The sequence below is a fragment of the Brienomyrus brachyistius genome, chromosome 20, assembly GCF_023856365.1.
Source record: "Brienomyrus brachyistius isolate T26 chromosome 20, BBRACH_0.4, whole genome shotgun sequence".
In the NCBI taxonomy this organism is placed as follows: Eukaryota; Metazoa; Chordata; class Actinopteri; order Osteoglossiformes; family Mormyridae; genus Brienomyrus; species Brienomyrus brachyistius.
The window spans coordinates 10,160,205-10,175,928 of NC_064552.1; the positions used below are offsets into that span (position 1 = coordinate 10,160,205).

A 15,724-nucleotide genomic window follows, 5' to 3' on the forward strand; every position below is an offset into this window, starting at 1 on the left:
TAACCTGCCGGGTAGACATGACGATTCAGATGTGAGTGACAGAGAGCGACGAGACAGAAGAGGGACAGGAGGAAATTCATAAGGAAAGAATCCTTCCTATCAACGGCTGTAAAACTGCTGAATTTTTGATGCCAGAAATAGTTTTCCTTGCGCTCTTGCACATTGAGGAATTTTATGTATTTTATTTGACTTAAGCAGTCAGTGGTCCCCCAAAACCTTCCATTGGCTGCATAACAGCTGAAACTCATCTTAACGATATTATTTTCCGGCTTCTTCTGAAAAAACGATGCATAGTCTAAACACCCACCCACTCACTTGCGGTGTACAATATCAGTGTGGTTTTCACCCTCATAACCCTGTTCGCTGAGTCTTTGAAAAAAAGAGAAATGGCTGATTTTCGTCTTTGTGGCCAAGTCGAGTGCAGAAGTAGTGCAATGCGCTTTCCCTGCTGTCCCAGTCCTATGGTCAATATATGTGGTACACACTTCTCAAAAAAGTTTGTCACTTTGGATAAAACATGAACGGAACCCAAAGAAACAATGAGTAACACTAATAATATACCCGGAAATCTAACTAAACCAATATCAACGACAATCGAAAGGAAACTAATTAAACGGCGTGAAAAACGTCCAGACCGGTCAAATCCTTATATAATATAATATTCCAAGATAAAAATCAGTTTATTTATTGTAATTGTGTATGTGAACATTTCAGTTCATTTTACTTGGAATATTTCAAAATAAGAATTTGTAACAAAGAATGATATCAAGAATCAATTTTAAGTTTATTTAAAGAGTTTAAGAAATATAAAGACTTTTTAAACTAAACCCAGCTTACGTCAAAGAGTTTAGTAAATAATAATAATGATAATAATTATATTTATAAGGCAATCAGGTTAAGGCAAGGTTAAAATACATAAATACTTTTTTCTTTCCACATGAACAGTAGTACAGTCAAGTTGACATTCCATAGCAAAAAGGCACTTTTTTCATTTTCAATGTTATTCTGTGCAGCTTTAACTGCATAAAAATATTTGAGTTTGAGAGCAAACGGGCTCCCAAGACGGCTTCATTTAAAACAAAAAAATAATAAGATTACCATCGCTCAAAATTTCAGACTGTTTCTGTTTAACAGACTTCCCGAGTGTTTTGACAAACACGTTTCAACATTATTTTCAAATACATTGAGGTAAAGCTTGTATGTCAGGACAAAGAAAGTCTGTGTACCAGGAAAGACAATGAAACCATAACAAAGACAGTCGAGAGAGTACGAGGACATTTCCAGCAATTAGTGCTAATGCCTGAACCGCTGATACAGAGCTGGTCTGCACTGGCTATTGTTAGTCTTACAGTTTACACACTATTGTATTGCTATGCACCCATTTCCTTCTCGGTGGCGGAAATAAAAGCCCACCAGCCTCTTTCTCCTAAAGGCCCATCACACACCTTCCCATTTCTACAAGAATTTCATATTAAATAAAATCACCAACATTACCACTTCAATTGTTCTCAAACAGACCGACCAACTGTCAGACAGACATACTAGAAGATTCTAACTGCCGGTATAGTTGTACCACTAAAATACTCTATTTTACATTTTCGTTCCAAAATATGTTGACTATAAATATTCCTTTATGACATTTAAAAAATGAACAGACGACGGCCACGTGACTTTTGCTTGGTGCTCACTGGTCCTTCTCCAGGGACTTGTAGTACTCGGTGAGGACCTTCCAGGCCTTGGGGGCCATAAATCCATCGGGTGGGTTCTCTCCGCTCCGTGCCATCTTCCTCATCCGGGTGCCAGAAATGAAGTCAAACTCACTGTGCCTGAAAGTTGGAATTAAAGATAAAAGTTAATCGTTCTATAGGGTGGTGTATAGCTCTGTGAGTTAGAACTTCATGCCCGTGATTAGAAAGTTTAGAAGGTCGGCCATTCAGATCCTCTTATCTCCAGACTGATTTCACCATAGGCTCTTAATCCCAAATACTCCAGGGACTGATAGACCTTGCTGTCTCAATTATACATCACTTTGTAAAGAAGAATTTGCTAAATAAATCTATAAAATTCAGTTGCTTATTACCTATTAATACAGCCAGGGTAGTGGTCTCAATGTACTTACTTGCAACATGGATTTTGTTCACTATTGAGACATAATTAACGATAATTAACGATATAGCGTCATTCCATAAATCAGTGGTGGCACCAAGCTTGGTTAGCCCCAGTCGACATGTTAGCTGTTTAGCGAATTATACATACATAGCCTCTTTTGATTAAAAAGCTCAAGCGAAGAACTGCTACTGAGTGCCCCCCAGGTTATCTGAGTTTGAGACGCCTGATTTAGGGTCGTTAAAGCAACTATGTAACAATGGTATTAAAGTTTACTGCTTGCCCCAGCAGTTTTGTGGTTCAGCGTTCACACCCCTCGGTTCCTCACCGATCTGGGTCATAATAGTCCATGGCCCTCTTGACTTTGTTGTATGCAGCGACCCGGAAGGGAATGATCTCCACGGAGGTGAGGCCGGGGGCCATGGTGAGCACCTTGCCCCCATGCGAGCCTTCGTACAGGTCCTGCTTGGTCTCGGGGTGTGGCATGCCAGCCGGGTCTCGACCCACGATGTAGAAGTTGACCCCGGCGACCATGCGAGCCCTGCAGTGCCACTGAACCTGTAGGGGGCGCACAAACGCTATATGATTAGACATGGGCAGGGATTGGGTGAATGGAGGGTGCCTGTGCATATTTGGAAGCCAGGTCGTACCTCCGTGGGTCCTGCGTACATCATGGGGGAGGGGAAAATCGCTACAATGGTGCACTGGGGCTCCAGAACGCCCTCCTCCAGCACGGCGGCATGCTGCCGCATGCGCCAGTCCAGCGGCACGTCGTCGTCTTTGGTCCAACCGCCCAGAGGGTGCAGCAACAGCACGGGCCGCTTGTAGCCGCGTTCCAGGAGCTGACAGCGCGTGTCCTGCATCAGCAGCGCATGCCCGTTATGCACCGGGTTGCGTAGCTGGAACGCGAAGACAGCATCTGGCGGAGACCGAAAGCGAGGTCAAGGAGCGATTATTCGTTTGGTCACATGGGCACCAAAAATCACGATAAAATGGCACAAGTCACGATAAAGTGATTATTTTCACATTCGGTTTAGTGCAATGTCTCCAGAATGAAAGGGATTCATCAAGGCCCAGTTATAAATACTAAAATGGGCGTCTGTTTCGTCTCTCGATTCCAAATCACATTGCCCAGATGTTGGCATCTAAGTAGGTGGAGGTTTCTTTAAGGCAATCGTTATGCCTCTCCAAAAATAGAGTATAAAACGTGACAATCATATCACTTAAAATATCTTTTTAATGCCAATGCACTTTCACCAGAGTCATTTCACCGTGAAACCAAAAAAATCGCAGCGGTTCAAAAACATACGACAGAACGCCGCCACCCTTATCTTGGTAAATGATAAACTTCAGCGAGACATTTTCCGCCTCACTAAGCTAAACAGACTACAATGTATTTCTCATCACTTTCTGTTTAGTGGGTGATTGGACAGTTATGGACTATGACGATCTTAATCCCGCCCAGTGAAGCCTGGCTAGTCTATCCAGTCATCTGCACTCTTGCGTTTTCTTGACCCAAACACAATAGACACATGTTTACATTGGTAATGTAGGCATTGGTATAGTCTAAGTGATAGAACCAAGAGTTCCACTACCTTAATCTATAAATACCGTTCCTGTTGACTGTAGCTCATCCAGTGTATATACACTAAATAAGACCATGTCTTGTTTGTTACAAATTTTGTTATTGTGCAAAAGAAAAATACCAGTGCAGTCATGCATCGGAGTCTTTTGGGAAATGTGAGAATTTCAGTTGCCACCTGTTCCACACACAATGCGGATCGTCCCAAATAAAAAAATAAAGAGCTGTACCCAGTTTTGAACCATTACAGGATGTGGTTTTGTCCTGTGGTTTTAATACCCCCTCCCCTCATGCATATTTTATTGCTGTATAACCAGGGTGGAGGGGGGGTTGGCCTCCCTTAACGAAGACTGATAGCTTGTTTGATGAAGGCGTGTTTCTGGTAGCCAAACTGCGCGCGGTTCGATAATCAGCGGATCCAAACATATGAGTCATGCAGCTCTGTCTTTAAAGCCTGCCGGTGAACGGTTTATGTCTCTGCTGGGCTTGGGGGAACTTCATCCTGGGCACGACTACAACTAAGCTGCTATTTTCATCAAAAGACTAAGACTAAATCAAAATATGCAGTCAGACATGATGAGAGTGAGAACCTAAACACAGGATCTGTAATAGGGAGTTGGCAGATTCCTGCTGCGTCGATGTTTGTGTTACACATCTGATCAGGAGCAGCGTTTCCCATCCCAGTCCTCAGGGACCCCCAGACAGTCCATGTTCTGACAGAAGCTGGGCGGGGACAAATATGTAAACTGTTCGGCTGGGAGGGAGTAAAAAGGTGGACCGTCTGGGGTCCTCGAGGACCGGGGGTCAGGAAACACTGATATAGACGGAGTTGGGTAATTCAGGTCCAGAGAGTAAAAGTCCAGACCGGGATTTTATTTCAACCAACCAGTTGAGTACTCTGACTGTGACTCTTTATGCTCAACTGGTTGGTATATATATATATATTTCAGGTCAAATAATACCGGGGGGGTGTGATCAGTATAGAATAACAGATGCTGGTTGGTAGCTCCACTGCACCTGACCCTGTGTCCAGCTGCCCTTCCCAAGATTGTTACCGTTTCCCTCTGTTTGTTTCCCCTGTGCTGAAGCCAACCTTTGTTTGACTGTTCAACTCTGATCCCAGATAAAGTGAACCATGTGTTTTTGTTCCCTTTTGTTCTTATCAAAGCATGTCTGTGACCTAAATTCCAGATTTTAAGCATATTTCCTGGGCTACAGTGAAACATAAGATACTTTTATTTGCCTTTTTAAGGAGCAGCGGACGTCTCCCAGCTAACTAACACACACATAGACAAGAGAGCAAAGCTGGGGAGGGACAGTTTAAAATATAAGCTCTCAAGAAGAGTCTTCATCTCTGATGTGCATGTCCAGTACACCGAAGGAGCACTGCACTCACCTGCTTTCATTTCTTTAAACTTCTGCCTCAATTCCCGTGGAGTCAGCCGGTACTGGTCCAACCCGTCGTTCCACCTGATTCGTTCCAGCACTTCCAGCTCACCGCCGACCAGCCAATCACCTCCCTCCATGACCATCTGTCAACCACACATGGAAGCTAAGTCATATGACCTGCACACCTCCGTTGAAACAGGCAAACATTCTTGTTTGCCACTGTCTGCAATAAAATGTTTCATATTAGCAGAAAATGCTATTTGGCAGACATGGTAACACCTTGATGTAAGGGTGTTTAGGGCAGCTGGTGCCCCACTGACGAGAGCAGCGTTCCTCCTTGCGATGCTCGTAAAACTCGGGGTTGCGCAGGATCGCCGCTCGGCGACCCTTGTACTCCAGAGCGAAGGCGGTGCAGCCGTCCAGGTGCTCTTTGTTCTCCGTAGACACGGGCAGGACGATGGGCACGGACATGTTGATGGTTCCACCTGCCAAGGAAAAAGAATAAACTCCTACTTCATCAGCAGGATCATCTTGGTCACCAGGAAACAGCGTTTCCAGCACCGTCGAATTGCCTCGAATCGAAAAAACAACCTCAAAACGTCGTAAAAAAAATTTTTAATTACAGCTGGGCTAAACATAGTAATCGATAACTATAGTAAGAAAGAGAAGAAAACTATATATTACAGCTGATGAAAAACACCCACTTAACAAATCTTGCTGAGATAGAGTGTGAGTGTGATAATCACAGGCTCCATTCAGAACGCTTCAGAAATAGACGTGAACTCAATGTGAGAAGGGACAGAGAGGAGAGCCAGTTTACCGTCAAGAAGCGTCCCAAAATGCAGAACCTGCAGGAACTCTCTCTCCCTCATAAAGCCCTTGAGGGGACTGGCCCATCCCTCAGCCAGGATCTGCACCCACTGCAGGTCTAGCTGCAAAAAAGGCAACAGCAAAATGCAGCAGAGAGCCGGCATCAGTGGAAACTGATAGAGCATCAGACATGATAGAGCATCAAAACAGATCTTTGGTTAAATTTCCAAAACTCGCTCAGTCAGAAATTATACTTATTGTGACGTTATGACGATACTTTACAGACCCCCGCAACAGCACCCGTGCAGCTCGGAGCCTCGTAACTATGACGACCTGGCTGAGGCTGGGATTTGAACTGGTGACCTTCCGATCACAGCTACAGAGGCTTAGCCCCCAGAACCGCACACTGCCCCTGGATTTATACACGTTATGTGTCCTGTGGGCTGAGTGAGTTTTGGAAATTTGCTCCTCAGTTCTTAAAAGCTGTCCCTAGAAAATCACACCAACACATAAAACAGTGTAACATAAAGGATAAAGGACGATTTATGTCATGAATTTATACTGGAATAGTGCATGGAGTATTTAAGAAAGCTCGGAAATGCGCTGGCCTTCCTTTGCCCTCAGGAAGGTGGGCGTGGCCCACGTTGCTAGGTAATGACTGAAGGCCAATGAGACCTAAGAGAGATGTTACCTCGGTGATGCTCAGGGTTGGCAGAGTGGCGGCATCAGCCAGTGCCAGGTTCAGCTTATTCTCCGGTACAAAGAGCTCATTGACTTCCTCCATGATGCCAGTGGGGACAATGGTCTGCACACAAAAACCGCCACTTTCACCTGCTGACTCTCATACCGCTACCAGCGGTGCTGCTCTTAGCCAGGGCATCAACTGCAGCAGAAGTTTAACTGAATAAAATATCCGTCACTTTATTGGCCGAATCAAAATTTGATGTGGCGGATGCTTATTGGTACACATTAAACACAATATAACACTCACTCACACTCACACACACACACAGAAAACCATCTAAAACACACATATTGGTTTCTAAACTCCTACTTCCTGTTGCCTTATATACTAAAGAAGAGCATCCTCAAGTATCCAACAGGAAAATTACCATGACAACATTTCACACTTAGTGCCGGAGCAGGTTTTTGGCATAAGCGATTTGCTAGCGATGACGCACGTTTCGGAGGATAAACGTGTCGTGGTGACACGGACGCAGCGCCCTGCCCACCGTCGGGGGGCTCTGACACGGGCCTCACTGGTACCGGTTTGAAGACGCCCCCGTGAAAGCTGCCGTTACCCGGGAGAGAGTGCGGCTCACCTGCTCCCTTAGCAGATCCACCAGCTGCTGGATGCACTCGTTGACGGTGAGCTCGCCCGTCTTCAGCACCAGCTCCGGAGCCTCGGGCCTCTCGTAGTCCGAGTCGATACCCGTGAAGCCTGCGGGCAGATGAGGGCCAAATCATACGCATCACCCACAGTTCCGCAAGTGGCTTCAACAGCTCTGAAATCGTCATTATTCTAGTTATTATGTTTGCCGCTGTTTTAATGTTCATTCAGACACTTAGGCAGCCTGCAGGCTAAGAATGTAGCTTCACATCTCAAAATGCTCTCAAATTTTTGTCTCCGGTTATTCTATCAAACAGCTTCCAGATGTAGCTGCTCCAACAGTCCTGGAGGAGGTTCCACAACTTTTAGGCACAAGTTGGCTACCTGCTCTTACTCTTCAATCCAACTCACCCCAAACCAGCTCTACAGGGTTAAGATCAGGGGGGTTGTGGGGGCCAGGTCACCTGTCCCAGCACTCCAGCTCGTTCCTTGTTCACAGGATAATACTTACTACATAACCTCCAGGTCGGCTTAGGGTCATTGTGTCATGGTAATACTTTTTCCTGCACATAGCTCACTTACTGCCCTTGAGAGGCAAACCCTGAACCACTCTGCTGAATCCACTGTGAACTCACCATGCATTTACTATATGTTTGCTATGTATTCATTCTGTATTTACTGTACATTTCAAGTTTCAAAGTTTCATTTGTCACGTACACAGTTATACTCAGCATGATGTACAGTGAATTGCATTACTGCCCAACTCCAGAATGAACAGAGGACATTTGTAGAAAGGACTCACTTATAAAAAGACTCGACATTAGACATTATTTGCCATCCATTCATTGCATATTCACTTTGTATTCATTGCGTATTTGCTTTGTGTTTATTGTATATTTGCTATGTATTAATTTGATATTCACTGTGTATTCGATGTGTGTTTACTGTATATTTGCTACATATTAATTGTAAATTCACTGTATATTTGCTATACATTAATTGTGTATTCACTGTGTGTGTATTTTCTGTCAGGTTACTGTATTTTTGCGATATATTCATCGTATGTTCACTATGAATTCATTGTGTATTCAATGTGTATTTGCTGTGTTTACTGCATTTTTGCTATATATTTGCTGTGCATCCACTGTGTATTCATAGAATATTTGCTATATATTCATTGCGTATTTACTGGATACTCGCTGTGCATTGTGTCACTGCCTGAAACAGGACATAGCAGAGGCCACACCTTTAATTTCTCCCGCACGGGCCTTCTTGTACAACCCCTTGACGTCCCGGCTCTCGCACACCTCTAGGGGGGCATTGACGAACACCTCGAAGAAGGGTAGCCTGGCGTTCACATGGATCTTCCTGGCCTCCTCTCGATCCTGCCCAGAGCAGCGACAGCACATTACCCTGTGGTCAGCTACACATTCCTTGTATTTTTGGTTTTGTCTGTTTCACGCTAAGCAACCAGAGAGGGAAAGTTGTTTCTTTGGTACCTTTAGGTGGCTTTGCTATCACTCCCACTGTTTTCCATAATTTCCTGTATACAGTTAACAAGAATAGATAATCCAGCTAACCATAAAAGCTGAAATTCAAATATTACCCACAATCCCATGCCATATGTTCTTGTGCAGTACTACACTGAGGGGTGAGAATCCATGTTTTTTTTTTTTTATGATATGCAAGTGTCTTTTATTGACATTGCATTACATCAGAAACATCGACATTTCAGAATAAGGTTCCATTCAGCTGTTGGAGGGAGAGAGAGTGAAATGCAGCCTCACCTTGGTGAAAGGGGAGATGAAGCTGGTGATGCAGACCAGGCCTGCGTCAGCGAACAGCCTGGCCACCTCGGCGATGCGCCGGACGTTCTCCTCGCGGTCGGCCGACGTGAAGCCCAGGTTCTTGTTCAGCCCATGCCGGATGTTGTCGCCATCCAGGGAGTAACATGGGATGCCATGGCTCACCAAGTACTCCTCCAAGGCAAAGCCCACCGTGGTCTTTCCGGCACCAGACAGGCCTTGATGGTGAAGGGGTGAAAAATCCCATAATGCTTTTCAGTTAAAAGGGCTTCACTCTGTGCACTATGTAAGTCAGCGTGTAGAACTGTATCCTCAAACTCCGGAACCATGGGGGTTTGAATGCCACTCCTAGTCACCCCTCCAGAATTTTTGTGTGTGTGTATGTGTGTGTGTGTGTGTGTGTGTGTGTGTGTGTGTGTGTGTGTGTGTGTGTGTGTGTGTGTGTGTGTGTACTCATGCATATGTTACATTGTGGGAACATTTGATGATAAGATCCTGTTATTTTGACCTTGTGGGGACCACCTTTTCAATCACCAAAAAGGGAAACTCCATTTTCACTGCAATCAAAAAAATAAAAATGCCAAAAGTCATGTATTTGACTTGGTTACTCATGGTTAGGGGTTAGGGTTGTTATTTTTGTGATTAGGATACACCCATAGAAACAATGGAGAGTCTCCACAAAGATATACATACCTGGTGTGTGTGCGTGTGTGTGTGTGTGTGTGTGTGTGTGTGTGTGTGTGTGCGTGCATGTGTGGGTGTGTCCCATGCGTTTCCTTCGGATTTCCTCCCACAGTCCAGAAACATACAGTGAGGGAACTGGGTGTTCCTAAATTGCATATATTAGTCTGCGATTATATCTGTTTGTGTGAAGTCTGCGATCAACTGGCATCTGGTTCAGGGGGTCCCTGCCTCACTTCCTGTTAGCTCCAAACCATGTCTGTATGCACAGTAAAAAGTACTAAGGTAAAATATATTTAGTGTCTTATAAAGAGGGTTTTACAGTAAGAAAAAGTACCAGTGATGAAGCACAAAGATAATAAATGACGTGCAGGGCTGAGAACCCGTCATCTCCCGGTAACACAGTGTTATTACTGTATGCCAAACTCCACCCTGGCTTGGAGCCCTGCACTGCCAGTTTGCTTACCAGTAAGCCAGACGGTACAGCCCCGGAAGCCACCTCTGGTGCCCACGATCTGCCCCCTCTTACTCCGACTCACGTGATGCGCCTGGTACACGACGTTGGTCGACCTCTGCAGGTCCTGTGAGAGCGCATCAAATGGGCGGTTAGGGTCAGCACGTGGCAACCGTGCCCAAGTGCATCATGTGCCTGTAAAGGGGATGCAGCCAGCGCAAAGAGCTGGATTTCAGACATAATTCAAGATTTATGTGGGCTGATAACGGCTAGCAGGAGTCGAGAGGAATGCCAAGCTTCAGAAGCGTCAGCTGTTACGTGAAGACGCATGATAGTGACACGTTCCGAGGATGAGGAACCGAGACGTTCTGTACACTGTCACATTAACGTTATGACGTCATTTTAAAGAAGTGGCAGCTGTTTAAAACGACACCAATAATTTAAAATGGCCCATTCAGTAGACATTTCTTTCAGATGCCAAATTACTGTCTGCAGGGCGAACTTTACTTTCGAGGATGTGGCAAAGCCGAGATGATCTCTTTAAGAGGACAACAATCAAACTCTGAATACAAAGCTGTAAAACGACACCTCTGAATTCAGAACTGATGCACATTTAATAACCTTGTGACCAGGAGCACACAGCCTGCCACGTGTCCGACGTGTTGGACGCAGTTAACCCTGAATGTATGATTTTCACAAGTTGTGGCACAGAAGTCGTAGTCGTTAACCACATATGACTCAATGCAACTCGTAGGACTCGCGCGACAGCAGGACATCACACATTTACCCCGTCTCTGACGGAAGGCCTCGATCGACACTGTAAATGCTGCAGAAGAGGCTCGGATCACTGTCTGTGTTTCCTTTCATTTGCCCAAAGGAAACGCCAAAGACTGGGGTCTGCTAGACTGAATTACCTAAGGTCCACTGCATCACATTTCACCAGATCACCCAGTTCCTCAACTGGTGGGTCGCAACCCAAAAGTGGATCGTGGGACCATTTTCATTGGGTCATATATGTGTGGTTTAAAAAAAAAAAAAAAAGTGAACATTTTTTTCTTTTTTTTAACTGTGCATGAACACATTGTACTACTATTACAGCGCTGTGTATATTTACCATTACGGCTAGTTTTTGGAAATACATTCGGTTCATTTTTTTTTTTTAAATTTGCGTCATGATTTAACAACCAAGGAAAAAGGTGGGTCCTAAGGTTAATCCAGTTAAGAAGCGCTGTGTTTATATCACTGGGAGAACATTTAACCGAAAGCAGCTAAACAAAGGCTATTTTTTTTATTGTCTTGAAAGGATTATTTACTGAAGGACTTGGTTTGGGACTTCGGACCAGCAGTGTACATCTGCGCAAGGGTGTCAGGACAATACAGGCAGTGTGTTACGGAGGTGATGGACGGTGATGACGTGGTAAATCTGGTCAGCACAAACTCCGCCCCTCCCCCCTTGACTCTACCTTTACCCACACACACACACACACACACACACACACACACACACACACACACCCATCCCCCCTGCCCAGACACGCTTCTGCTCGCCGGAGAAACAAGCAGCCTTTCACGATGCCCATAAGCCAACCCCCGGTGAACAGTGAGCTCTCTCACTTCCCAGTAACCCAAACAGTGGCACAGAAAGAGTGCTGGTGGATCAGACGCCGCTGCTACTTTGCCGCATGGGGCATCAGAGCAAGTGAGGCCTAACTGTAAGATCACGGGCCCCCATCTTATCACACTGGCTCGCTCCAAAGAAGCGGTATATTTATTCTCAAACCAAAACGAGAAGATGCTACTCGACTGATGTACCCCGGCTCTAATCAGGAAACAGCGACATACTAGAGAAAAAAAATGCACATAAAAATATGCATGCCACTGTTTTAATAAAATAAGCATGGTTCTTTCATTTCCTGAAATACAGAACTTTATTTTAAACCTGGTCAAGCTCCAGGAATTAAAAGAGGGTGGAATGCGGCACAGCAGCAAAAGACACTGTCTCCTTGACCGAAACGTTGTTGGTTCAAATCCCAGGGTCAGCAGAATGATTTTACCTTTCAGCCCCTGAAAAGGACTGCCTGAACTTAAGTTCTCGATAACAAAGATAAATGTGCCTGCTAAAATACGTAAATATCCTTAAACTTTACTTATTAAAGTATTAATACATGCTTTGAATGATTTGACATCATTTTTTTATGTTTCAAGGTTCACTTATTTATTGGTTTCATTTTCTGCGCAGTCATTCTGTTTATTGACCAAATGACTCATAATATCGAGGTTACAATCTTTCTGATTTAATGACAGGCGTGTTTAGATCCAGGGAGATAATCAGAAAGGACATAAAGTGACGATGGAGGATATCGTTTCAGCCAGATAAAACGAAAGGCTACACTGAATTTCCTCTGCCTGGGATCCCATTGGGTCAGAGGGGTGATTCCAGGACGGAAGCGAGGCCTGTATTTTCGTGCTGATTACTTTGTCACATTTCTCATCTGTTACATTTATCAACAGGTCCTTGCTCCTTGAGATGCACAGAGGATACAGCCACTACCCAACGGGGTTAACATCGGCAAAGGCATCACACTTGCCCTGCGTCGATTTGACATCCGCACGACAGCATTCCGTTGACGCAAACCAGGTACATTAAATAAATGTACTCCACGTGATGACAGATTTTTGTAATGACAGTATTAAATTGGAGGGAGAATGAAATGCAAAAAAAAAACTAAAGAACAAAAGAAAAAGACAAAAGATGGACAGTCTGGGCCGTGCGTTCAGGCATCTTGGGGGGACAGCCGTCCCGTAGGACCCTAACAGTGTGTGTTTCAAATGCATGTTTTTCCCTCTTCCCCAAATCCATAGAAAGAAGAAAAAAAAAGGAAGTTCTTAAGAAAGCAGAAGTTGCGGGTATCAGTTGAATGCCAAAGTTAGAAAGGTCTTCAACGGCAAAACAGACACTTCTCCAAGACGTACGTAACGTTTTCGTGGTTTCTACTTTCTCCTCTGGCCCAAAGTGACCTCTTCAGATAAGAGATCATGCAAAAAAATTAACACACGACGGGCCAGGCGCCTGGCGCAACTCCTAAACACACCGCCCTACATAGAGTTCCATTTGTGAACCCCACCGGGGCGAGCCCCCTCACAGTGGTCCAGCCTGCCCTCGCGGCTGTACCTCAAGTGCCGATTCACCGCGTACATCATCAAAATACTGCCATAGTTAAAGCTGAGGAAATTCAGTCGTTCGAAATAAAGCCGTGTTATGCAATTCGAATTCTTGGTTCAAGTCCAAACTCTCAATAGATAAGATATACTCTACAGGAAAAATGAAGCTCAGTTTTAATCCAGGGCTGTACGAATACTAAACTTCCAAACCATGTCCGTACAGACTAAACAATAAGAAATCGGCCCCTTTTCCTGGTCTGAAGTCCGATATTTCCTGCATTAAGAAGACCTCTTAGCCATATTAAACACAATCGAAAACTCACCCATGAATATACATATTCTCGCCTTCTATGTAAAACCTGTCTATATTGTCATTAAGTAATCATCGTGCCAAAAAGTAAAGAAATCATCTTTAAAGATCTGGCCTCATTAAAGATTTTTGGCTCTGCTTCACTACACTTGGCATAACTTGAGCATTTTTTATTTGCCTTGTAAGTTTTGTACAAACCTCACATCCACTTGCCAGAACGCAAACACAAATATATAATAGAGGATTTGATTAAGGCCAAGTTGTTAACGTTCTGTTGATTGTCTTCCTTTTGTGGAGGGACAGTTGTCCCCTTAAATGTCGACACTTTTCTGGTGGTGACATAACAAGGTGCCTTGAAACTTTATGTATGTTTAAGCAGGGCAGATAAATTCAATTTATTGTGATATAAGAAAAAGGGGAAGACAAGAAAATCACGTAAAGTCAGCCAGATGACAACGGAGGAAAGGAACCAGAATCTCCCAAGTTGAGAGAAAAAAAACCTCTGGGGGTCCAAGGCCGGCCAACTCAACGCCCCCCCCCCAAGGTAAAAGCCTAAATCCATCAGTTGATCATATTCAGTACCTTAGGTGTATGGAGGACCCGCATATCCACGTAAATAGCCTCTTATCCATTTAAGCGCAACGTAATATTTAACCACAGCGAGTCGAAATAAAGTTTACTGAAAGCTGACGTGAGTTTTAATTCCTTCGAAATATCATAGAAGGACAAAAAACACCGCCTAGCACCGAATTTAATGCATTTTTTTTTGCACAACGACAGATAGATTGCAAAGGGAGACGGCCGGACACCCACCGAGGCACTGATGTAACTTTGGGGACCGAGTTAAGCAACTTCCTCACACCTCGGCGCTTTATCGCCCGAACTCAGGCTGGACGAATGGGGGGAAAGTGCCAGCGCTTCCCGGGGGGACGGAGACACGCACCGGGAAACTTTACAGGGGCTGGAAATAAAATGTCAGTAATGCCATTCATGAGGGGGACACAACAGCCCCAGTGTTTCGGCACCGTACACGTTTTCGGCCCGGGGTGACACCGCGGAAAGCTGCGCAAAAGTGCACTTTAAACGACACGTAATCGGGAAAATGCAGGGCGATCGCAATAAAAGTTGAACAAAAAAAAGCACAATGTACATGTTAACCCAAGACGAGTATGGCACATCTATCCTGCACACGACATAAAGTTTGTGCTTTTTAAGATTTATTAATACACCATATAAACTAGAAATACTGGCACGGAACTTTCTTTAAGACAGCAGATTCCTAGATATCTGTCGGCAGTGTGCTTTATAAAACCGACTCAGGAGGAAGTGTCAGAGGATCGCCTGTAAAAGGAAATATTACACATCTAAAAAACCATTTAAAAGAAGAAACATTTTAAAAGAATGTGTCAAAGAAAACAGCTACGGTATCCGAAATTAGTGTCACTTCGCCATAAAACAGTTAAAAAGCCCTCGACGTGATCGGCACCCGTCTTAATGTGAAAGTGTACTGGGTTTATGTCCCATCAAAGTGATGGAGACGGTTCGGACCCACAAGCCTCAGAAATGTCGGTGCTCCTCACCGTGCGCTGCTTCTTGTTCCCGGACATGATGATTCCTCCGTTTCTCCTCTTCCTCTCCTGCGCTCGAAGGCGGCCGGACTGCAGCTCGTCGCTCCTCTGGAGGCGCTTCGATCCGCTCGCTCCTATTAATCGGAGGAGGGCGGTGGGGGTTTGATTCCTCCTTTTTCCCGAAGACCTCCGGGGGGGGGGGGGGGGGTGGGTTATAAGACACGTAGCAGCTCCCTGCCCCTCACCCTCCCACACAGGGCTCAGCGGCAGCCCGGCGACTCGGAAATCACAGCATTCCGGAGCTCGGTTGGGGCTCGGCGGAGCCAGAGGAGCCACTCTGCGCTGAAAGGGAATCCCGAAGCCGGCCGGCAGTCGCGTCGGTTTCGTAAGCGTCAGAAAAAGGCGATTAAACTTTCAGTAACGCGTTTTACTCGCCGACTTAACTGCTGAAGCCGCCACCGGCTATAAAATTCACTTCGCATGCGGTGTTATGACCATACCGCGATCGTGGCGTTTATTTCTTAAGA

The 15,724-nt window shown here is 44.9% G+C and overlaps 2 protein-coding genes across 4 annotated transcripts in view; both read right to left on the bottom strand.

Moving 5' to 3' along the window:
• Window positions 1–15,724, bottom strand: part of a1cf (apobec1 complementation factor) — a 196,629-nt gene that overhangs the window by 103,517 nt on the left and 77,388 nt on the right. The gene's annotated exons all lie outside the window — the stretch shown is intronic.
• papss2b (3'-phosphoadenosine 5'-phosphosulfate synthase 2b) lies at window positions 766–15,383 on the bottom strand. Its single transcript, XM_048987487.1, has 12 exons — window positions 15,210–15,383; window positions 10,170–10,284; window positions 9,005–9,240; window positions 8,464–8,602; window positions 7,210–7,328; window positions 6,579–6,692; window positions 5,898–6,009; window positions 5,357–5,562; window positions 5,085–5,220; window positions 2,757–3,025; window positions 2,435–2,664; window positions 766–1,826 (listed from the first exon to the last, which is right to left on the bottom strand). Exons 1-12 carry the CDS (start codon window positions 15,234–15,236, stop codon window positions 1,685–1,687), a joined length of 1,845 nt encoding a protein of 614 aa, XP_048843444.1. The 5' UTR covers window positions 15,237–15,383; the 3' UTR covers window positions 766–1,684.